Source organism: Mesoplodon bidens (genome assembly GCF_964165515.1).
Source record: "Mesoplodon bidens genome assembly, contig: HAP1_SCAFFOLD_72, whole genome shotgun sequence".
Classification (NCBI taxonomy): Eukaryota; Metazoa; Chordata; class Mammalia; order Artiodactyla; family Ziphiidae; genus Mesoplodon; species Mesoplodon bidens.
This window is the reverse complement of record NW_027671438.1, coordinates 578,296-604,138: the sequence shown is the minus strand read 5'-3', so window position 1 is coordinate 604,138 and position 25,843 is coordinate 578,296. Positions and strand designations below refer to the sequence as shown.

General features: G+C 38.5%; 2 protein-coding genes across 2 annotated transcripts in view; both read left to right on the top strand.

Moving 5' to 3' along the window:
• Positions 1-25,843, top strand: part of LOC308611351 (spermatogenesis-associated protein 31D4-like) — a gene marked incomplete at its 3' end in the record, with an annotated part of 243,645 nt that overhangs the window by 51,559 nt on the left and 166,243 nt on the right.
• LOC308611368 (E3 ubiquitin-protein ligase RLIM-like) lies at positions 19,157-22,796 on the top strand (the record flags this gene model as incomplete). Its single annotated transcript, XM_081260177.1, has 2 exons — positions 19,157-19,855; positions 21,190-22,796. Exons 1-2 carry the CDS (start codon positions 19,612-19,614, stop codon positions 22,794-22,796), a joined length of 1,851 nt encoding a protein of 616 aa, XP_081116303.1. The 5' UTR covers positions 19,157-19,611.

The following is a 25,843-nucleotide window of genomic DNA, read 5'->3' as shown; positions in this document are numbered from 1 at the left end:
TGAATTTTACCTGAGCCCTCGAATCCTGGAAAACAGCAAAAGTTAAGATATCTCTCTGCCCTTTGTGTTGTGGAAAATAGCTTAATCCTAAGAACCACCACAGATGCCTCCTCGTGTTTGCCGATGGCAATGCCAGACAAAGATATTCCAAATTGCCATTTTTTTGTCTCATAAATTATCATCTGAAGTGTTTATTCCTACTAATCAATTGGAACAAACTGCTAATTAATCAAACTGTAAAGTTTCACTCCTTCCTCCAGGCTCCAGAACTCTGACTCACTGTCAGACTGAGTCAACATATAATCTCTCCTAAGAACAGGCTGACCTCAGGGTAAAATATTCTCTGATCTACCATCCACTCAAGCTACTCTTTTATCCCATTTTCCCACAGCCTACACTTAATACCCTTGTTACTTCCTCTCAAGAGAAGAAAAACCCCTTTTGATTAACCACTGAGAGGCTTGCAGATCTTAGGGTCACAGCATTCTCCCTAATGCAATAGTTCTCCTCCCCCAATTGCAATAGACCCCTCCTCGCACTTAACCTTTTCAGTAAAGTTTCTACTTACTATGCTGGTATTGTTTGGTTTTTTTTTTAGTTGACATTGGCAACTGATAGAAGAAGTAAATATTGCTGCATCTGGATATATGTGATAATGGGGGATTGAAAACTCTAAAATTTTAAATTAATTTTTATTGGAGTATAGTTCTTTTACAATGTTGTGTTAGTTTCTTGCTGTACAGCAAAGTGAATCAGTCATACATATACATATATCTGCTCTTTTTTAGATTTCCTTCCCATTTAGGTCACCACAGAGCACTGAGTAGAGTTCCCTGTGATATACAGTAGGTTCTCATTAGTTACCTATTTTATACATAGTAGTTATATATGTCAGTCCCAATCTCCCAATTCATCCCACCCACCCCTTCCCCCCTTGGTAACCGTAAGGTTGTTCTCTACATCTGTGACTCTATTTCTGCTTTGCAAATAAGTTCATCTCTACCATTTTTCTAGATTCCGCAAATAAATGGTACTATACAATATTTGTTTTTCTCTGTCTGACTTACTTCACTCTGTATGACAATCTCTAGCTCCAACCATATCTCTGCAAATGGCACTATTTCATTCCTTTTTATGGCTGAGTAATATTCCATTGTATTTATGTACCACATCTTCTTTATCCATTCTTCTGTTGATGGACATTTAGGTTCCTTCCACGTGCTGGCTATTATAAAGAGTGCTGCAGTGAACACTGGGGTGCATTCATCCTTTCGAATTATGGTTTTCTCTGGATATATGTCCAGGAGAGGGATTGCTAGGTCATATGGTAGCTCTATCTTTAGTTTCTTAAGAAACCTCCATACTGTCCTCCATAGTGGCTGTACCAATTTACAGTTCCACAAAGAGTGTTGGAGGGTACCCTTTTCTCCACACCCTCTCCAGCATTTATTGTCTGTAGATTTTTTGATGATGGCCATTCTGACTGGTATGAGGTGATACCTCACTGTCATTTTGATTTGCATTTCTCTAATGCTTAGTGATGTTGAGCATCTTTTCATGTGTTTGTTGGCCACCTGTATGTCTTCTTTGGAGAAATGTCTATTTAGGTCTCCCACCCATTTTTGGATTGGGTTGTTTGTCTTTTTGATATTGAGCTGAATGAGCTATTTGTATCTTTTGGAGATTAATCCCTTGTCAGTTGCTTTGTTTGCAACTATTTTCTCCCATGCTGAGGGTGTCTTTTCATTTTGTTTATGGTTTCCTTTGCTGTGCAAAAGCTTTTAAGTTTCATTAGGTCCCATTTATTTATTTTTGGTTTTATTTTCATTACTCTAGGTGGTGGGTCGAAAAAGATCTTGCTGTGGAAAACTGTAAATATTAAATGATTTGGTTCATTCAGTGAATTATGAGTGTTAATGAATACATTACACAGTCCACAAAGAGTTTTTTAAGCATCTGCTGTGTGCTAGGGTTTCCTCTACTAGGCCACAATTAGAAAAATCTGTTTGCTCAAAAAGCACATAGGTCAGTACAGAAGACTAACATAAAACCATCATGAGATGCATTGATAGAAATGTACACAGAGTGCTATGTTTACATTTGATAAAGTCATTTACTATGAGTGCCTAAGGTCTATGGCAGGAAAATAATGTGACCAGAAAAGTTTTATAGTAAAGGTGATATCTGAGAAGACCAGCAAAGAATAAACACGACTTTGCCAGACGAACAAACTGTGAAGAATCTGTGTTTGGCATTGGGAACAAAGTGATCACAAAAAGCCCAAGTAATACCATGGTTCCTCTGGAGAGCAAAAGTAGTTGGAACTGACTCAACTGTAGCTCACATTTGTAAGACAACTGAAGGGGAGCTGGAAAGATGAGCAGATACAAAGCAGCACAGCCTTTTACAACTATGAAGGTTGGGGACTGCACAACTCCAGGGGGTACCATTCATAACAATGTCAATGTGAATGACACATGCTGGAGTTGTGTACAGCCCTGAGCAAGACCTCTGAGCAGGTACCAAATTAGTAGAGTATTTTTATGCCAAGTGTATAAGTTAGGATGCTTTTGGTAGCAAAAAATGGAAACCGAATCTGTCTGTCTTCAATTTTAAGAGGATTTTGGAAAGAATATCAGGGCTCATGTAACAGAGGAGGACCCTATGGGGCCTTCCTAGGATAGACCCTTCCCCCATATCCTCTACTTTAGCTCCTCTCTGAAGTGCATAGAAAACAGTATTTGATGCACATTTCCTGCTTTAGAGATGCCAAAATCCCCACCAAATGGAAGGTTAAGTACTTTATGACGATAAGCACATAGCCCCCAGGCCTACTGGAGCCAAAGAATTGATGACCTTAACCCCTGGGACACTGTCCTGTAACCTCACCATCAACCAAACAGAGAACTGTGCACAAGCTGATCACATACACTGGGACTCCCCTCCCTCACCTTGCCTTTAAAAACACTTTGCTGAAACCCATCAGGAAAATGAGGCTTTTTGAGTACTAGCTGTCCCGGACTCTTTGTATGGCGCCTTACAATAAAAACGGCACTTTCTTTCACCACAACCCAGTGTCAGTAGATTGGGTTTACTGCATGTGGATAAGTGGACCCAAGTTTGCTTCAGTGACACTCACGGTACTGCTATGGGGCTTTTGCACAGCAATGGAAACCATAAACAAGACGAAAAGACAACCCTCAGAATGGGAGAAAATATTTGCAAGTGAAGCAACTGACAAAGGATTCATCTCCAAAATTTGCAAGTAGCTCACGCAGCTCAATATCAAAAAAACAAACAACCCAATCCAAAAATGGGCAGAAGGCCTAAATAGACATTTCTCCAAAGAAGACATACAGATTGCCAACAAACACATGAAAGGATGCTCAGCATCACTAATCATTAGAGAAATGCAAGTCAAAACCACAGTGAGGTATCACCTCACACCGGTCAGAATGGCCATCATCAAAAAATCTACAGACAATAAATGCTGGAGAGGGTGTGGAGAAAAGGGAACCCTCCTACACTGTTGGTGGGACTGTAAATTGGTATAGCCACTATGGAGAACAGTATGGAGGTTCCTTAAAAAACTAAAAAAGAGAACTACCATACGACCCAGCAATCTCACTACTGGGCATATACACTCAGAAAGCCATAATTCAAAAAGAGTCATGGACCACAATGTTCATTGCAGCTGTATTTACAATAGCCAGGACATGGAAGCAACCTAAATGTCCATCAACAGATGAATGGATAAAGAAGGTGTGGCACATATATACAATGAAATATTACTCAGCCATAAAAAGAAACAAAATTGAGTTATTTGTAGTGAGGTGGATGGACCTAGACTCTGTCATACAGAGTGAAGTACGTCAGAAAGAGAAAAACAAATACTGTATGCTAACACATATACATGGAATCTAAAAAAACCCAAAAGGTTCTGAGGAACCTAAGAGCAGGACAGGAATAAACACAAAGACATAGAGAATGGACTTGAGGACACAAGGAAGGGGGAAGGTTAGGCTGGGATGATGTGAGAGAGTAGCATTGACATATATACACTACCAAATATAAAAAAAATAGAGAGCTAGTGGGAAGCAGCCGCATAGCACAGGGAGATCAGCTGGGTGCTTTGTGACCACCTAGAGGGGTGGAATAGGGAGGGTGGGAGGGAGATGCAAGAGGGAGGGGATATGGGGATATATGTATATATATAGCTGATTCACTTTGTTATACAGCAGAAACTAACACACCATTGTAAAGCAATTATACTCCAATAAAGATGCTTAAAAAAAAAGAAAAAAGAAAAAGAAAAGAATGGAGGTTTTGTAAAGAAAAGGGAAAAGCCAAAAAGTGCTGGATATAATTGAGGATTTCTGTATTAGAGATTCTGCAGCACTGAAGTACAAGAAAATTGAGTAAGGGGATGAAGATTTAAGAATGTTCAACTTTTTATGAATTTAATTCCTTTCACCTTTTTTTATGAGTAATGGTTACAATTTGAATTCCTTTATAAATTACTTTTGGGTGATTAACTGTGTTTTTTAAAATGCATCTCTTTACAAAGACTCTCTCTGAAATTTATTACGGTGGCCTAAATAAATTAATACATCTTGAAGGTCTTAGTGCTAAATCACCACGTTTAATTCCAAGAGAAGTTAAAAGGTAAAGAAAAATTAGTTTCAAAAATATTTTCAACAAGTTGACATTTATGAAAAAATTTGAAAGATGAGCAGCTATGGGCATACCACCTTATTTTACCTGATGAACTAATGAATATAGACTTCACACGTTTCCAAAGTACTGAACTGCCTTTTCTTCTATAGCAATCCTCAATATATACCAGGTTAAAAAAAACTAAGAATCTTAAATCATGATTTCTTCCCTAAAATCCCCTTTCTACTCATTTATAAATCCTCCTTAACATTAATTTTTTCCTATCATATTTCTTAGTCTTGATTATTTCATGTATTTGATGTACAAATGTACTGAACACTAACAATATGTACAAGATACTTTTTTTTAAAGCTACATGTTAGTTGACACTTTTGTGCTTGGCACTGGAAGATACACTGTTGGAAGATTCAGCCCCTGCACTCAATTTTCTCACAGGTTAAAGAAGATTCAGACAAGTAAATCCACAATTCAACACTCTGCTATAAAAGATATGAGAAAGGGTTGCCCAGGGGGTTTTGATTGTAAAGAGCAGGAGAAACTATCTTTTCCTGGGTATGGGAGGATTCCTAGAGGAGATGTTACCTGAGAAAAGGAAGATGAAAAGAAATTGCCAGGTGAATAAGGGATATTTTTTAGCTTTTATTTCTCTTCAAACTCACAAAGAAAGGAAAACTCAAAAAAATAAATGAAGGTATATGACTCTCAGAGCTCCTTAGGCTCTTTGGTATCTATATTTGTAGCTGGAGATACATGTGCCACAATTATGTTCTAAGTTAAGGGAGTCTGCGTGTGTCATGCATCAAGCATGTAGCGCAAGCTCATGTTAATAAAAATAGCCATTCAGGCATAATCAAGGTAGAAAAGCAACAACTCACTACATATTCACTGATACGTTTCCTCTAGTCTCCTCTCCTGTGTTCCTTTCACCCACCCAAATGTTTTGGTGTGTAAGCTTTCCTCTCAAGACAATGGAGTCCACAGCATGGCCATCACAAGTTTGAGTGTTGAGCAATAGGTGAGATCCCTAGTGAATAATTATACCCAGTTGGAGAAGACTGAACAGTGCTTGGAGCCAGGTGAGAGAAATAGCGTTTGGCTTATCTGCTCTGAAATAATATCTGAAAGACTCAATCCATAAAGTTTCCATATGGTTGAAAGCAAGTTGAAGAGTGAACCCTGGGTCTTAACGTTATGTGTGTGTGTGTTTGTGTGTGTATGTTCTGATTCATCAAATGTTAGGGAGAAACATTTTTTTTTTTTTTTTTTTTTTTTTTTTTGCTGTACGTGGGCCTCTCACTGTTGTGGCCTCTCCCGTTGCGGAGCACAGGCTCCGGACGCGCAGGCTCAGCAGCCATGGCTCACGGGCCCAGGTGCTCCGCGGCATGTGGGATCTTCCCGGACCAGGACACGAACTCGTGTCCCCTGCATCGGCAGGCGGACTCTCAACCACTGCGCCACCAGGGAAGCCCAGGGAGAAACATTTTATGATAGAAAGAGCATTGGCCCCAGAGGCATGGGTTTAAAGTTCTATATCTGTCACTCTCTTGCCAGGAGGCTTTTTTAAAAGCTCATTTAATGACTCAGTTAATGCTTTTTTTACATTTGAAAAAGAATGAGGCTTTTTCCAACTTTAAAGTTTGATGATTTTATGGTCACTTTTATTTGCAGCTTTTTAAGACTCCCCATCTAAATAAACTCTTAGGCTCCATGACGTGTGCCCAACCTAGACATGCCGAAGGGGCTTTGAAATCCTGGCCTGCTTTCAGCCAACTTTATGCATTTATATCAGCTGATTTGTTACTTGATAAAAATGTTCAGGATAATGCAGTCACTTTTTTAAATGCTGTAGAAAAGACCACTTCAGAAATAGATTAGAACAGCCATGATAATGGACCGGAGTCCTGAGGCATTGAGCTGAGAATTCCATCTCCCCCTGCATGAGAGAGGCAGATCGTTACCCTCTACAGCATCTGAAGTTGGGGATTTTCTCCCTACCCCCCTAAATCTGGCTAACAGCTTCCCATCAGCCTACCATCTGTGAATGAATCTGGACCTGCAGATTTATAGTCTCAGTTGGTACCGTGTCTTAGGATGTGGAGGAGAGTTTGCTTTATTTTTCCCTAATGCTGCTTCTTCTCAATCTTAAGAGCTAACTCAAGATTTAGTGAATAATCTATACACACGTTACATGAGCTACTCAGATTCCCTCCCACATCGTGTCTTCCAGACTGAGGAGTTCTTCCAACCGCCTATTCTCAAACGGAAGTTCCTCCTCTCCCTCGATGATTTTTGCTTCCCTCTGTATTTTAAGGTGTACTTATCAAAACTTCCTAAGAACTTCTAGGTTCAAACAAATTTCTATTTTGTCCAAGGGTAAGACAATACCTTTCACTTTGTTTCCAATATCCTTTGTGATAATGTCCAACAAATTTGGTCAGTGTTGGTTTCCTGGTCGTAATCTTAGACTGAACCTTCAGGCAACGGAGTCCTTAGGCTTTCTTCCGCAGTGATAATCAGTTCTCAGGGTCTTCCATCTCATAGAAGAGTTTCAATTATTTTACCTGAACTGTTTCTCCCTGCTCTCATTAGAGCTCCTCTGCTCATTTCAACTCCTCTTCATCCTACTTTGATGATATTTTTATTACCTGGAAGAACTTAGTTCTGTGCACAAATTTGGAAATTCTCCCATGGTACTTCTTATCTTGATCCCTTGAAAAAAAAGTTAAATAAGGCCGGTTCAATATGCCTTCTTAGGGGTTCCTATTATAAACCCTTTTCCTTCCAGAGAAAATGATCATTTATCCCAACTCTTCATTTACTCTCTAAGATAATTCTCTCTCCATCTCAAAACATTGTCTCTAATCCCAAGAAAACTCAACTATTTAGCTTTAGTGAGGTGTAATTGATATATAATAAACTGTACACATTTAAAGTAAAATAAATAAATAAACTCTCAACTATTTCTAAACTTCCAAGTATATATAGATAGCTGATTACTTGTGACCTCTCACCAATGGGCCTGTTCCACTCAACTAAAGACAACTATGCCGCAGAAATGCACTCAGTCTGTGTAGACTACAGATCTAAATGTCTACCCACTCACGGTGTCATAATATATACTTAATAAAATGCTCTGTAATATTGATGACTGTGGTCTTTAGTGTCCCATGAACCTAAACATGTTGATTAACGGAGTAAAATGTAGATTTCACTGTGTGTTATTTACAGGAGCTTTATTTTTATTAAGGTCATTGCTAGAAAAATATGTTTCTGCTAATAGTATTTATACTATACATCAAAAGTTAAAGTTATGATTTTGGCAAGATCAGACTCCTGATACTCACTTATTTAGTACTGCCCAGTAAATTTTCAATATTAGAATTCTTTATCGATGAAGAATAAAGAATTCATGATACTTTTATTATTCACCTTTTACATTTGTTTCCACTAAGAAGCATTTTCACAATACATGCATATGAATATTTGTGGATTATTTTAACGTATCTTTCACAATGTTAAAATCTCTTTCAAGACCCTTTTGCTGTTAAGAGGTCTTACCTCTTTAATAATAGATGATAGATGATTTATTGTCATATTTGCTAATGAAAAGGAAAACCATGGCCAGAATTTGTGATGTCACTCTGTAGACACATATGCATGGAAATAACCTGTAGGTGTTACACACACACATATATAGTCCTATATATATAAGTATATATTTTTATATGTATATATTGTGCATACATATGTATGTATATGTATATGTGTGTGTATATACTCACTTATCTTTCCACCCTCCCATATATGCATCCATTGATCTATCTAGCTATCTTCCAACACACAGTACCCCTACAATGATAAAATAGGATCAGAGTTTCATAGAAATATAGAGCCCAAAAGATCCTTAGACAGTTAAAAAACAAAGAATGTTATTCTTAGAGGTGTAATTCTCCAAGATAGCACCAGGAGAAAGAACTCAGCTGGAACCTAATCCCCATATTCCAATTACATGTTCAGTTTTCATTCCACCATACCACACTGTCTTTCGCACAGATATCTATTATACAGATGGATAGATACTGATCCTTAGAAGACAGTGTCAGTGCTGAAACTATTTTCTGTACTGAACACCCTGCTGTCAACTAAATTCTCGTTTGAGTTTTGAAGTTTACTGATGGTTTCTGTCAGTCCCAAGCCCTCCTAGGCATTTTTACACATAATCAATATGAGGGGAACTTCCTGTCTGGCATCAATCAGTTCTTTAAACAACAATTATCTATTAAAATATTGTTCTTAAGTCAGGAAAAATGGATGTTAGTGTCAAACACAGCTTTGCTCACTCTCACACACACTCACGCAAATTACAAATAGTATTCGACTGCTCTATATTTCAGGCTATTCAATAACTAGATAAATGAAATATACTTTCTGTCTACATAATTTTTTTTACTATGCCAAGGCATACACACTAGTTGTTCCCTGCAGTACCTGCCGAATGCAACTAAATTTGCAACAGAGTTAATCACTGGCGCAGCTGAATATTTTAAGAGATTTCTCCTCTAGTAGAAAATTCATCTTTTTTCCAAGAAAAGGGCATTTACCCACTCCTTCATCTCCAACTGAAGTAGTTCCGTGATTTCCTTCCTTTCTCTGATTTCCACGCTCCAATTCCCAAAGACAAGCTCATCTCTGATGACCTTTCAGTCTATGAGTATTTGGGGTAGGAGTGGGGGTAGTCCACAGTTAAAATAAAGTTTGTATACAATCACTTTCTATGTTGTTATGAAATTATTCTAAGCTTCCCTAATAATAAACTTACAAAGAAGCCATGCAAATGGTTCAGATGTGCATATGGAGATAACTATTATCTAGAAAGCATCCAGATTTCTTAAAAAGCCAAAAGAAAGAGACTGACTCACTCAGGATATATGGAAATATAAGTGAGGTAGGTGGGCTAGAGTGTATGTCATTATCAATAAAGCCCTAGGAGAAAATCATAATTTGAAAAGAAACATGCACCCCAAAGTTCACTGTAGCACTGTTTACAATAGCCAAGACATGGAAGCAACCTAAATGCCCACCAACAGATGAATGGATAAAGAAGACGTGTCATATACACACACACACACACACACACACACACAAACACACACATATACACACACAATGGAATATTACTCAGCCATAAAAAAAGAATGAAATAATGCCATTTGCAGCAACATGTATGGACCTATCATACTAAGTGAAGTAAGCCAGACACAGAAAGACAAATATAGGGGCTTCCCTGGTGGCGCAGTGGATGAGAGTCCGTCTGCCGATGCAGGGGACACGGGTTCATGTCCCGGTCCGGGAGGATCCCACATGCCGCGGAGCGGCTGGGCCCGTGAGCCATGGCCACTGAGCCTGAGCGTCCGGAGCCTGTGCTCCACGGCGGGAGAGGACACAGCAGTGAGAGGCCCGCGTACCACAAAAAAGAAAAAAAAGAAAAGAAAGACAAATATAATATGATATCACTTATATGTGGAATCTAAAAAAAATTATACAAATGAACTTATATATGAAATAGAAATAGACCCACAGACATAGAAGACAAACTTATGGTTAGCAAAGGGGAAGGGGGTGAGGGATAAATTAGGAGTTTGGGATTAACATATAAACACAACTACATATAAAATCGAGGGCTTCCCTGGTGGCGCAGTGGTTGGGAGTCCGCCTGCCGATGCAGGGGACACGGGTTCGTGCCCCAGTCCAGGAGGATCCCACATGCCGCAGAGCGGTTGGGCCCATGAGCCGTGACCACTGAGCCTGCACATCCACAACAGGAGAGGCCACAGCAGTGAGAGGCCGACATACTGCAAAAAAATAAAAAAATAAAAATAAAATAAAATAAAATAAAATCTATAACCAACAAGGACTTCCTGTATAGCATAGGGAACTATATTCAATATTTTGTAATAACCTATAAGGGAAAAGAATATAAAAAAGAATATATATGTGTGTATATATATATATATATATATATATATATATATATATATATATATATATATATATATATATATATATAACTGAATCACTTTGCTGTATACCAGAAACTTATACAATATTGTAAATCAACTATACTTCAAGAAAGAAATTAAATTAAATTAAAACTAAAAAATAAAATAAACCCCTAGATATATTTTTGCATAACTGAATTAAATTCTTAAAACCCCAAAAATGAATGTTTTAACTGAATTTCAGAAATGAAGACTAACTTAAATCTTGGGTTTAGAATTAATTTGATTCATAATGGAAGGAAGTTAGAAAATAACATTTATTAAGAACAACACTGTTTAGTAATCCTATATGAAGATATAACACACAAAATATCTCCTATTACTTCCCTGTTAGAAGAGCTCTTTGCTTTAATACTTACACTACAGAGAATTTAATTAGTTCTCAATCAAATATTCTTCAGCCAGTGATTATACAGCAATAAAACATATTTGCATCTGCAAACTCAAGGTAACTTTTATAAGAACACAGTGGTTGGAGAAAATCTTGAGTTACATTCCAAATACATTGGGTAAAACTTCAGATTCCTGTGTAGACATTTTGAAAAGCCTGCAAAGTGTCACAGAAGAGGATGTGCAACTCTGATGTTACTGGGGTTAAGAGAGGCCATGTTACTGCAAAGCAATGTTTGTTAAAACCATATTAATTATTAGGTGATTAGGATATGATGATTTTAAATATCTATATTATAACAATTTTTTGTTTCTTTTGTTTCATTGCATTTCAGGAAATTTGTTGGGGTTGTTGGGCAAACATATAAAACATATTAAAGGTTTCCATTAAAATAATAGGAAATTTTTTCCTGGTTACATTTTAACAAAAACGGCTTCATTTTTACAAATGGCTTCCTGACCTTAAGCAGGAGACACCTTTACGTATAGTATCACATTTACTTTATTTTACATAGAATGTCACTAAAGTTTACCACAACCCATTTAGTTATCATTGCCTTTTACAAATAATGAAACTAAAACTGAGAGATTAAATAACTTACCCAATGTCACACAGCCCATGAGCGGGGGAGATCAGAATCCAATTCAATAGCCTTTGAATTTTTCACTATATAGTAGGACCATAGTTCAACTAATCAGGTATTTATTGAGTTTCTAACAGTGCATAACATTTGGTGTTAGGCATTAGAGGGGCACATAATGATGCCTAGTTCTTGAATCACTACAGTTTACAATCTAGTAGAAGGCAAGTGCACACATTGTTCTATTTAAGAGTCTAAGAGGAAACAGGAAGGTGAAAAATGGCAAATATTTATGCAAACAGGAGTTTTACAGGCCATCTTGAAGGGCAGTGTATTTAATACAGGACTAGAAGGGTACAGATATTGCAGAGAGGTTTGATATGAACTAGGGCATAAAGGGTAGGGCATCGCAGGCACAGATTACAATGTGAACAAAGGCATGGAACAAGTGACAGCACATGCAGAGAGATGTAGGTAAGGAAAGCCTGGAAGGTACTGAAGAAAACAAGTATACATGATACTTGTTAAAGGTAGCAAGGATAAGTCAGGGAGACTACTACAGAGGGGCTGTGTAGTAGGAGAGGGAGACGGGGCTCAACTCCTAATATAATAAGAACAAGTAGAGATATAAAGGCAAGGAGCAGGGTGGGGGTCAGTGGATAGAAAATTACTAAGAGGAAACATCAGGGGTAAGGAGAATTCTGGCTAAACCAATTTGACAGAACTTTTTTCTGTAGTCAGGCTAGGGTGATAAGACATGAAGGGTGAGGGATAAAGAGTTTGATCATATATCAAGGGTAGAGGATTTTTGCTAAACTGACCCACCAGAATTCATGTAATACTAGTCTAAATGGGCCAAGGACAGAGCCTAAAGTCAGGGACTAGTTAGAAAAAGGACTCAGAGAAGGCTGACTCACATTTGGTCAAAGAAGAGTGCTATGGTCTGAATATTTATGTTCCCTCAAAATGTATATGTTGAAATCCTAACCCCCCAAATTGGTGGTATTAGGAGGTGGAGCCCTTGGAAGGTGATTAGGTCATGAGGGTGGCACCCTCATGAATGGGATTAATGTCTTTTATTTCAGATTTTTTGTGACTATTATTATTATTTTCATTGAAATATAGTTGGTATACAATATAAGCTACAGCTGTACAATATAGTCATTTGCGACTTTTAAAGGTTATACTCCATTTATAGTTATCATAAAATATTAGCTATAGTCCCTGTGCTGTACAGTATATCCTTGTAGCTTATTTTATACATAATAGTTTGTACCTCTTAATCCCCTACCCTCTCCCCTTCCCTCTCCCCACAGGTAACCACCAGTTTGTTCACCACATCTGTAAGTCTGTTTCTTTCTCCTTATATTCACTTGTTGGTTGAATTTTTTAGATTCCACAAGTTCCTTCATGAATGGGATCAATGTCTTTTAAAAGAGGCTCCAGAGAGCTCACTAGCCCCCTTCCACCATGTGAGGACACAGCAAGAAGGTTCTGGCTATGAATCAGGAAGAGGGCTTTCACCAGAATGAGACCATGCTGCTATCTTGATCTTGGACTTCAGGCCTCCATAACATTACAAAATAAAATTCTGTTGTTTATAAGCTGCCTAGTCTGTGGCATTTTGTTAGAGCAGCCATAATGAAAAAAGACAGAGAGAGAATCTTTGTCCTTCCTTCCTCCCTTCCTCCCTCTGGCCTTTCTTCCTTACTTTAACTTATTTCACTCTCCAACGCATATTCATTTAGTATCTACTTTAAGGAACTGAATAGGTGGAAAACACAGGTTGAGCTATAAAGATCACTATTCTTATAGTATACAGTTTATTGGAGGAAGAGATAAGCATCTGTGACAGAGCATGACATGCACAATTTTATTTTAGATAAACTGGTCAGGAAGACCTTTCCATGGAAGTGACATTTAAACTGTAGTTTGAAAGATGAAAATGTAGTAATGTTGGCAAATCTAGAGTGATTTTTGTAAGGACTTACTACACATTTTACTTTATTCTATATGCAATAAGTTGTCAAATGTGTTTGAAGATACAGGATGCATTCTAATAGTGTGGATAAGAGCTTGCATTCAGCCTGAATATTAAAGAGGCCCCAGGAAACCCGACCATAAGGAAACCCAAACTCTGCTCCTAATACAAATGCTACTTTTTAAAAAACTTTCACCCATTGGTCAACCTACTGTCCACTGAATTTGTTGAGGTTTGTGGATATTAAGACTTAAGCAAGAGAGGCAACTTGATTATAGTACAGTAGTTTGAATTTAAGCAAAATGGTATGCCTGAAATGTAGGGGCCTTTTTGTAATGTAATTTGAAAATGTGGTGAGTTTCTTTGAATAGGCAACCCAGACTGACCATTCAATGACTCTCCATAAGAGCGACTACAACACCCCATTAGCACCATAAAAGGGAGAGTCGACATGACAGAGATGTGAGGTGACCATTTTTACCCACACCACACGCTGCCATTGTGGTTACACCTACTGGTGTAAATACTTGGTGAAAGAGGCAGTGCACCTCCCTGTGACTGCAGGCTACTGAACAAAATCACCAACCTCCCTTCAATAGGAGCATATAAAATTCTAGGCCTGGAGAAGAACAAGTAATAAAGTAACTATTTACTCTCCCTGAGTTCATTATCCTCTTCTCTTCTCCCTACTGGGTCGAAGGAAGGCAGAAGATAGCATTAAAGCTAATTTTCGGGGTCTGCATGTTCAGTTGTACAGGTGGTGAACTGCATATTTATAGGAGTGTCATTCACTTTCTTCTTTACATGAATGGTGCCCCCTGGGAATTTTAGAGTGCACAACCTGTGAATCTGTATACTGCAGCCCTGCTTAATTTGGTTTTGCTCATATATTGTGAGCTTTTGTGTTGCTTATTCATTTTGTGTTCTCTGTGTTCATTTGTTTTGAGAAACAAACCTGATATCCGTTTCATCCTTGGAACCGTAAAATTCATCTTTAAATATATCTATATAGGTAACAAACAGAATATTATTTATGTATATGTAAGTTTATTTATTTATTACAATAATCTAGGAGGGAAGACTTTACAAATAAACAAATGTGCAGAAATATGAACTAACTTGCTTGTGAATAACAGACCTGGAGCATGCCTCAGAGAAAGTGTGTAAAATGGCTCAAAACTAGAGAAAGCATAGAAGCAAACTAACCACTGACACGGCACTAATAGAAAAGCTATCAAAAGTCTAAATCTGAGCAGAACCAGGAAGAAAGGAAATCATAAGAAGGATGAGACCTTGCTAAATAAATACATTTTTATTTCCATAATTAGAGGTAAGCATAAGGAGGAGATGAAACTAATTCCTAGTGTCAAGCCTATGTAAGTGGAAAGGGTGTGATTTCAATTAACAAGAATTTCGTGTTTAGATTCAAAACGAGTATTTGTGTCAAAGAATCAATTCCAGTAGATTCCATGAGACATGCATATTTATATTCATTTTTCTGCATCAATGCTTTCAAGCTTTTAACCCATCCTTCTGGTGGGAAAGAAAAAAACATAAAAATATGAAATATATTATCAAGCTTTAATTATGTTTACTTCTTGATTTAAAATTACTCTTTATTAAGTTAAAACGAAGATATTCTAGACTAACCCCAAAGCAGAATTGAAATGGCACACGAAAATGATCAAACATGATTCAAGAATCTCATTTAACTGAGATTTTACTATGTTTGTGTAATGATGTCTAAAATTGTGTTTTCGTTAAACACAGCAGAGTAGAGCAAAAGAGTGAGAGTCATCCTATAGACCTTGTTTGAATCTGAACATATTATCTATTACTGTAAGTTTGAGAAAATCACTTAATTTGCATCAGCCTCCATGCCTTTATCTCTGAGAATAGTAATAGCTATCTTGCATGGGGCTTGAGATCAAATAAGTTAAAACACAAGCTGAGTGTCTAGCAATTACAGTTGCTCACTAAATAGCTCTTGATATTACCAATGGTCTCTGATGTGGGAAAACTATTACATAATAAAAAGATCCTTAATCGGGTATCTTTAAAATCAAGCTGAATGCAAAGAACTTCAGATTTTATGTCCTCCCTTTTTTTATTTTTACCCAGAGAATAATGCAATTCAGAAAACAGAGGGAGAGATTAATTTCCACTTCAACTGAAAAGTCATCATTATAAGAGTTTTTTCATCATGTGCTATAGTACATTAAATATAACCATAAAATCTTTGTTACCTCTCTATTGAAAGGTAGAATGGGGTGTCCCACTTCTTGAATATGGGCTGATCCAGTGGCTTATTCAATCAACAGAATGCAAGAGAAAAGGTGTTCTTGCACTTGTGAGGTTAAGTCATAGGAAGCCTTACAGATTCCAGCCAAGTCTCATGAGATGTTTATTTTGGGTGAAGCCACTCACTATGTAAGAGTTCAACTACTTTGAGATATCCAGGTTGCTAAGACTCCAAAACTACACCGAGAAATTTCATGGAGAAAGACAGAGACAGAGAGAAAACCAGCCAAAGATTTTTCAGCCTGTGCAGCCCAACTCAAGTCCCAGATTTGTGAATGAAGATGCCATCTTGGTTGGACATTTCAGCACCAAAAGATGTGACTCAAAGAAAACTTAGCCAGAACCAAGGCCCCAGACATATGACACCAGTCAAGTTGTCTAATCTATCTCCAATCATTCAAGCCACCACAGCTGAGGCCCAGTCATGATGGAGCAGAGATGAGCCATCCCCAGTATTCTTTATCTTTATTCTTAGCTCACAAAGTCCTGACTATAACAACATGGTTTCTATTGTATCTACCACTGCGTTTTGGACTGGTTTGTTATACTGCAATAGGTATGTGGAATATATGTCTTGATCATTTCTTACAGTTCTAAAGCCACAGAACTCCTTTTACCCATATTCAGGGAGAATGCTATCTCTTGCTTATTTTCAGTCTCCCTTTGAGTCATAGAATCTGTTCAGAAGCTTCCTTGGACAAAGTCAGTAAAAGAAAACTCTTGATTACAAAACTCCATTATTACAACCAGGATAAAAGAACAGCCAAATCTGCTCACACACACCCCGTTTTTTCACCACATCATAAACAATGTATTGGCCAAATTTTTAAGTGCTTTGACTCTGATTGAAAGTAAGCAGCTTTCCATCTTCAACCTCTTCCCCTCCAACTCAACTTAGAGTGATGCTCTAGTCAACCTCCGGACTTCCTGATGCACCTCCCATCTCTGAAATGAGACGTGAAGAAAAAACGTCTTCAGAAGAGTTCTGATATCAAGACAAGGGATAGAACAAAGGCCAAAGCAGCAATATTGCCATCCAGAGGAAAAACTACTGAACCTACACTGCAATACTCAGAAGGAAAGTCAAGACATGAGAGAACTAAGTGTAAAGCACAGCTATATTGGTGGCTTCTATTTAAATAATCAAGGTCAATAAGTAAGTCTCTGGGATGATGATCCCTATACCCTGTTACTTACACCAGAATTGGGACATAACCAGGAACAAGTAGTTCAGGAAGCTAGAGTCACTGACACTGAGAGCCAACTACAGGGAACACCAAACATCTGGGGCTATTAGTTCATGTGCTTCTGTACCTAAATTTGGAATGACTGTAAGACTTTCTGAATCTTCAGGTAACTTGCATACTATTCTAATCAAAAGCAGTCATGCTCCCTCTTAAGCTAAACCATACAACTTCAGAATCAGGTGTTACTTCTTATTGGTACCACTGTCCACTAAGCAAAGACAGAAATACAGAAGTAATCCTGACCCCTGCCTTTCCCTCATATTCCCCCTCCCCACTTTTCCCTCTTTCCCATATATTACTAGGTTTAATCAGTTCTACTGCCTAGAGATCTGTTAAAGTCCTTCATTTTAATCATATTCCTTTGCCCTGATTCAGATCCTTGTCATCACTAGCCTAGGCTGCCCTCTATCTATTTCTGCCCCTCCCATCTAAACTGTTGCCCTTCATATTCATCCTCAACACTACTATCAATATTATTTCTAAATTGAAAATTTGACCATCAACTGTCTAAAGACTTCAACATCTTTCCATTGCACTAATGATAAAGTCCAACTTCTAAACATGTCATAACGATCTCCATTTTTTGGCCTTGCTCTGCCAATTTAACTAATGTCTTTTTTTAGTAATTAAAATCTACTATCCTTGTTGTTTTACGAGTGTGAGTAGTTGCTGTTCTCACTTTTTAAAATATTTCCCCCTTTCATTCACTTAGGAAACTCCTATTCATCCTTTAAAACCCAAATGCAGTGAAACCGATTTTCTCTCTCACTCAAATCACTTTCTCCTCAAAACTGTAATTTTACCTCTGTGTAGCTCAATTGTTTGTTATACTCTAATGACAACAGATTCTTAAGTATACTCATCTTTGTATCTTAATATCCGATAATATGACTGACATTTAACAAACGCTAAATATACTTGACACTTGAATTGATTGAATTGAATTAAACTGAATCAATCACTCTCAAGAACACTAACGATTGTTAGGGTTTCCTGCATCAAGAGTACAAATCACGCTGAATTTCCATAGTACTGCTAGTTTTGATTGAGGCACAGCAAACAAGTTTACAACAGATTTCCCCTGTGAAAAGAATAACTTCAGTAAAAGATAACATATACACTCAGAAGTCCATAAAGGAGGCAGGGTAGTCTAGGGGATTCTGTTCTCATCCAAAGACTTGCTGAGATTTGATTCAGAGGGGAAAGATTGATTTTTCTAGCTTAAGTTAAACGAGGCATGGAACAAATGTCAAAAGCAGGACATAGACTTAGATTCTTCACTGTCACACCAGTAAAGTTACCATCCTTCCATCTCCTTGAGAACAAACAAGAAAGCCTGCTGTGGACCGTGAACAAAACAACAACCGTGAATTTACACAGCTCCTTAAACTTCTAAGCTGTGTACTGAGAGTGAATTAGAGGCCTCCTCCAGATAGCATTGCAAATGAGCGTTATTTTATTTTCACCAAGCCTTTCAGGTGATACATGCGACAAAATCAGCAGGGTCAGTACTCACTGTGGCAGACAAAGTAACTATTATGTATCTGTCCTAAAAGTTCCTGTGATGTTCTGGCTAGTTTTGCTTAAGGACTATTTATAATATTTATGAGAAAGGAGGACAAAAATGAACGTGATGCTTTTGTGGAGAAGGAATTCCCTGGCTGAGCAGAAAAGCCTGCCAAAGTTTTGGTGTTTCTTGTTTGTTTGAAACAAGACTGAAGGACCATATAATGCAAGATGAAGCCATTAACAGTTAAAAGGGAGAGGACACACTAAAGAGACTCAGCCAGGGCCCTGGTAAATTATCCAAAATTGTGGGCTTTCTTAGTGAGAGTCTAGGATTTGAGAAATTCATGAGGAGAAAAGGCGGAGGTCCCTGGGCACCTGAAAATGAGAATTGCTGCATTGAACTAGGCTGACTTTGGCATGGCATTTTGAAGAAGGCAGTCCTATGGAATGTAACGAATAAATAGAGCATATCAGAGCCTGAAAACCTGAGAATAGGCTCATGTGGGTGAAACGAGGTGAAGCACGGTGCTTGGTACACTATAAACCCTCAGTAACATTGGCTGGTTTTGAATGAAATGAAACCTAACCTGAATCCAGTCCCTACTCGGTAACAGCGGGGAAGATAATGGGTGCCTAGGCAACGTCTAGCAAGTTCTGGGCTAGAGGCGGCTCCCAACTGTTGCGTCACCAGGGGCCACAGAACTGAGTCGGGAAGGGAGAAGGGAGGAATCTGTGCGGAGGGTCATCCGACTGAGTCGGAACCGGACACTCTGGCAGGAAGTAGAAAGCGAAGAAAACGAAACGACCATTGGTGAATTTCAACACCACGTCGTGAATTTCAGATAATTTTCCACTTGTTTATTAAGATGGAAAACTCGGATTCCAACGATGAAGGAGATGGAGTTTCGGCCCAACACATAAGTCAAACGGACCGATTGGTTCGGGAAGAAGATTTCTCCAGGTTCGTAAATAATCTGAGTGAAGAAGATTACGAACTTATGAGAGACAACAATCTTCTAGGCATTCCAGGTGAAAGTACGGAAGAAGAGTTGCTGAGAAGACTTCAGCTAATTAAAGAAAACGCACCACAAGACGCAGATGAAAATACAGGTATATTCTGCTTTTGGAGGGAATAGGATGGGATGAATAAGGAACTTCATAATAGGAAATAGTAACTTCATAATAGGAAATAGTAAATTATACAGAAGTGACTTACATTCATTTGGTAAGTAACTTCTCATAAAAAGAACTGGCATTTACTTGATTTTTGGTGAGCATGTCAAGGTCTGTTTGTTTGTTTTCCTGATTCACATTTGGGTTGTTTTAATTGGGAAACAGTGCAAAGTAGCCTATTTGTATTTTTCTTGGTTTTCTACCTCAACTGAAAGTCCCTCCTACTTCCTGAATTATTTTTTCTACATAGACATGTAAAAAAAGCAAACAGAAATATTCTCCACTGGGGACAATTGTGCTCTCTTCAACACCTGGGGACATTTGACAATGGCTAGAGATATTTTTGGTTGTCACAGGGGAGGCATGGGTGTTACTAGCATCTAGTGGGCAGAGGCCAGGGATGCTGCCAAAGATCCCACAATGCACAGGATAGCTCCCCAAAACAAAGAATTGTCCAGCACCAAAATGTCAGTAGTGCTAAGGCTGAGAAACCCTGCTCGGACCTCAGGTCTGGTGCCTTCCCTTCCAGTGTGAAGTAGAGGATTTTGCTGTCTAATGAAGAGGATACTATAATACTTTGGCTCTTGAATATGGTCTTATATGTACCATGCTAGGTTCAGTCTATTCATTTGATCTGACCTTCAATTTAATGTCAATTAAATATCTTGCTAACATTAAGAAGTATTCAAAATGCAAACACTTTTAAACCTATAAAACTTGTTTATGTTTGGGCAATAACCTTATATTTTAAAACAGCTTATCTATTATCAAAAGCACATAAGTGAAGAGCCTAGAAGTAGTCATGTTGGAGACTAATGAAAATTAGACAATAATGTAAATTGAACTAAACTACTAGCATTGTACCTTAACTGGTGTATACCTTGTTTAATTGCATTAGTGTTTTGACAGTGGACTGAAAAAAAAGTCTCTTGACATTCCTCGGACAGTGGTACACAGGGCTGTGTATATGATGAAATACTGAAACATAGACTTCCTCCGGATTCCCTTTTTAAAAAATTCTCTAAGTTTATCTAGGATTAGCTCACTCTTTTTGGATGGAATCGAAACTTTTCTACCTTTACTTATAAATCTACACAGTGCAGTTTATAAAATATTAACTCTATAAATGTGAAATCAGTTGAAAACACCTGAGTATTTAAGTTCTCATTTTTTGTTTGTTTTTGAAACAAAGTTTCAGAGTGCTATTTTATGATGGTTCTAATTTTGGTAGTTCTTTTATGCACCCTCCCCATTTTTTTTTTTGTTAACAGACAGAGGAGACTCTTCAGATGACGTGTCTAGTGGTGACTCTCTAATAGACTGGCTTAACTGTTCTGGACAAACTGAAAATATGACAAGTGGACAAAGAGAAAACCAATCTTGGAGAGAAGAGAGCCAAATTAATCCTAAAAGTGATCAGTTCATATTCAGTTTAGAAATAAATGCTAACCTTGATCATGGGAGTCCAAATCCAGAGAATGAATATGTAGCGTCTGCAAGACTTCCCAGAAGAGAAAATATGGAAGACAGCCAAAGGCAAGTGCAAAGTCCACAACCTGAATCAATATTTAGAAGACCATCTATGTCTGAACAAGATACAACTGAAACATTAATGGAATTCCCACCTACCACAAGTCAGAGAAGAGCAAGAAGTAGGAGCCCAGAGTATCGGAGAACCAGAGCAAGAATTGAAAGTTGGTCGCCTCCACATTCACTTAGGGAAATTGTACAAAGACTTAATCATAGTATACCCTCTCAGAATTTTGAGCAGCCTCTGCTAAGTGAGAATGTGAGATTTTCTAGAACTGAGCACCAAGAAATATTGACACAGCAAATGACTGGATTTGAGTTGCAAAATAGCGGTCTTATTGAAACTTCTAGAACAAGGAATGCCGTTCATGGAGAAAATTCTCCAGATACAACCAGCAGTGGTGAATCTTGGGGAATGAGGGAAATATATCCAACCATACCCTTCAATCTTGAAGTAGGACAAGTTCATTCTGGAGCATATTCTCAGAGAGACAGCAGAGCTAGTAGAACTCAGTTAACATCTGAGACACCAAACAACACTGTCACTTCTGAAAGTGAACGAGGACTGAGGCATATGTATTCACATTCTGAGCAGGCAGGTGTGAGAGCTTATGTCAATACCATTAGAAATCCCGTTTGCAGAATGTTCAATACTAGCTTAAATGATACAACATCTGTTCCAATTCAGAGCACGTTAAGGCAGACAATGACAGAATTTAGTAACTCAAATAACCTTATGGACAGTGACAGTAATTTAGAGCATAGTGTCTCACCTCCAAGTCCAAACATGGAATGGCTAGAGTCACCTAATGGTAGTAGTAGTGGTACATTTGGTTCTGATTCAAATGCTAGCTATGATACCCATTCAAGTTCCACACTGAGTTGTCATTCAAGCCCCAATTGTACGTCTAGTTCCAGTTCTAGTCCTATTTCTGGTTCCAGCTCAAGTGATGAAAATTCAGGAATTAGATCACTGATGTTTGAAGGCAGTGAAGAAACAAACTTAGCAGCAGACTTATCATCAGAGACCAGGCAAGTGGGTAGACAAATTAGCCTAATAATATATGATGAAAGTGACTCTGGGTCCTCCCATGATCTGCAAACTACAGGACTCACCAAAGCACAGATTGACAGCTTGGCTGTAAGATCTTTTGGTGAAAATGATGCACTAAAAGCCTGTAGCATTTGCCTTACAGAGTACACAGAAAACAGCAAGCTTCGCATACTACCTTGCTCCCATGAATATCACATTCACTGCATTGATCGCTGGCTGTCTGAGAACTCTACGTGTCCGATTTGTCGTAGGCAAGTAGTGGATTCCAATGAGAGTGAAAATCCTGATCGATGAGTTCTCAGCTATATAAAGTGTTATAGGGCTTCCCTGGTGGCGCAGGGCTTGAGAGTCGGCCTGCCGACGCAGGGGACTGACAATAAAAATTAATTTCACACCATAGCAGTTCACTGAATTTCAATAAAAACTTAGCATGTGCACTGGGTTGGGATGTTCCTGATTCCATGGGAGAAATGTCTTAATATGATATAATGAATCTAGATAGATCCTAGTAGTATTATCTCGTCATGTAAATCCCAGACATCTCTTAGCCCTGTTCAATCCTGGTTGTGCATGCAGAGAAACAGAAACCCAACCAAATATCAATAATTAAGAAGCCATTTAAGACTACATTAGAGTCATTCACATAAAGAAGTCATGTTACATTCCTAGAATGCCATAAAAAGCTTTGAAACCCTTCTCTTCCTATCTCTCTCCACAGCAGTTTATCCCACCTCCCTAACACTACCTTAACGTTTCGCCTATTCCCCACTACCAATGTATCAGTCAGTTCTAGCTAAAAACTGATGGCACACTTTAAAAGAGTGATGGAATAGCATTTAATGAAGAGACTAAAGTGTGTAAGGAATGAAGGGAAACCAAGAGATGATGAAGTGCCCTGAGGCTAGCAGCTGTGAGAAACCAGTATTATAACCACTAGGTTTGAAGGGGCATAGAGAGATAGCAGTTCCTGCAACCCAGAATGTCTTCGAGTTATAGGAGAAGCCCACCCAACAAGAGATGTAACCTTAGAAAATGGCATCCACTGCCAACCTAAAGTTTGGAAGGGGGCAGATCATGGAAATAAATACCCTTGCCTTCTTTCCTCCTGACTTCTAATCACTTATCAGTAGGTCATATTAACCCAACCCAACCTGAAGACACAGAGAGACTGGTCCATGAAGCTGATAAAGATCAGCCTCCTGGAATCACGAAGCAGGGTTAAGAAGGATGGCGAGTAGATCCGGTAAGCAAATCAGAGACCATCTACCACAACCAGCATTCCCAACTCTCTTCAAACCCAGCCTGTGTACGCTTTCTTGCCTCTTCCGCTTCCGCTTGTTCTCTATTCCACTCTATGACTCAGCTCTTTAACAACCCTCTCTATTTTCCTTTCATTTACTCAGATCTTGTATTTTTAAAAGTGATAAGATGACAAAGCCTTAGAACTTAATTACCTTTCTCTTAAACATGTCACACTTTGATTTGCTGTGATTGTAAACAACTAAGGATAAAGGGCAGTTATAGGTATGTCTTTAATTTTTGCTGCTTCAATATATTCAAGCTTCAATTTCTTTCTATATATGTTTAGTTCATATGATTAATTTTTAAAACAGATTCTGATTTCTTATAAAGGGTTTTATGGTTTATATATGACTCTGAATCCTTGTGTGAATGACCCAAAGTAGCCAATTGCTGCTTGGAGCCTCACAAGCTGCAATATGAAAGCCTTAAAGGTAAAACTTGGCTTCAAGAAACATGTCTACATAGTTCAATTCTAATTGTCCCCAGTAAAACCATCACCCAAAACCCCGAGTATTTGAAATCAAAATTTAGGTCATGCTTCCTTCCAACCTAAACATAGTGAAGGATTTTTCTCCTAATTCAGCCTGAAGGCTGTTTTTGGGGGGTTGTATTGGCCAGTCCAGAAAATTTTGCTTAAATTTTTCAATCCTGGTATAGGTGAGAGTACATTGTATTATAACCTAAAGCAATAATCAGAAATTTTGTGCAATGTGCAACCTATACAAATGTAGGCAGTGTTAAGTATACACCTTCTCTAAAAAGTTAAAGTCAGCAACATCACTGACCTTTCTTTTCTCTGTGAATTGCTGGCAGCCACAGTATTTGCACATAACTACAACGTATAAATGGGGAGTGGTGGTGAAGTTTTTGAAAACATCTTTGAGGTAGCATATTTTTCACACAGAAGATATCTGCATGGCCAGAAATGAAGGCTTGGCTCAAACCTCTGAAATTTACATTAACTTCTGAAAGTTGTTTGAATAGTCTGATTTTTAGGAAGTATTTTTGATATCAGATATACTTCAGTTAAAGTGAGTAGAATAATTATAGCAGTACTTGGCTTTCATACTATCCTAACAGATTAAAACCTTGCAAAGGATAATAATTGCTTAATTAATGCTTCAGTACATTCACATGCACATTCTGTGGTCGACAGAATTCTAAGATGATGCCCAATGATCTTTGTAGGAGCCCCTCCCCTTGAGTATGAGACCTGTGAATGTGATGGAATATCATTCCCATTATTAGATTATGATATATAGCACAGTTGATTGGGAGATTATCCAGAGTGAGCCTGACCTAATCAAGGGGGCACTTAAAAGGCACAGAGAGGACTTCTAATCCAGATAAGATGGTTTATACTTCCCTCTCCCTACTCCCCCTTTATACGCACAACTATATATCCTGGAAATAATATGAGACAACCAAAGGAGATCTCTGAAAGGTCTAGAGAAGGTGAATTGCCTAGGGACCCTCAGAATGGATGAACAGCCTCATGGCAGGGCACCTTATGACCCTCTACCAACAAAAAAATGTGATCCAGGCCCAGCATTTCCTAACTCCCAACTGAGTAACAGGAAGTGGCTCAAAGAGGCTCTTCCTCCATCACATCAAATGGGAATCCCCCAAACACCAGGCGAGCCTTGCAGAACCTGCAACGACGAACAATTGGAAGCCCTGATGACACTAAGTGACCAGGGAAAGTGCTTTCCTTCCCCACTGGGCCTGAGATCCCCCTTCACCACCCAGACACGTCAGTGGCTAAGGGTCCCAGCCAAAGTGCTCCTAACACAAAAAGCTCCCGCCTGGACAATGCTCTCCTCAGGTGGGCCTGAGACTCCTCTCCCCTCCCCAGAAACATCAGGCAACTTGCTGGTACCGGCAACGGAGATCCCTCCACAGAAAACTCTCAACCTGGTAAGCACCCTCCACTCCTTACAGTCCAGGGAGACCCTGTCACAAGTGCCTGGCCCAGGAAGGACTCTTCATCACGTGTTCCAGAGATGCCCTTCCCTCACCAGAAGCACCAAGTGCCGTAT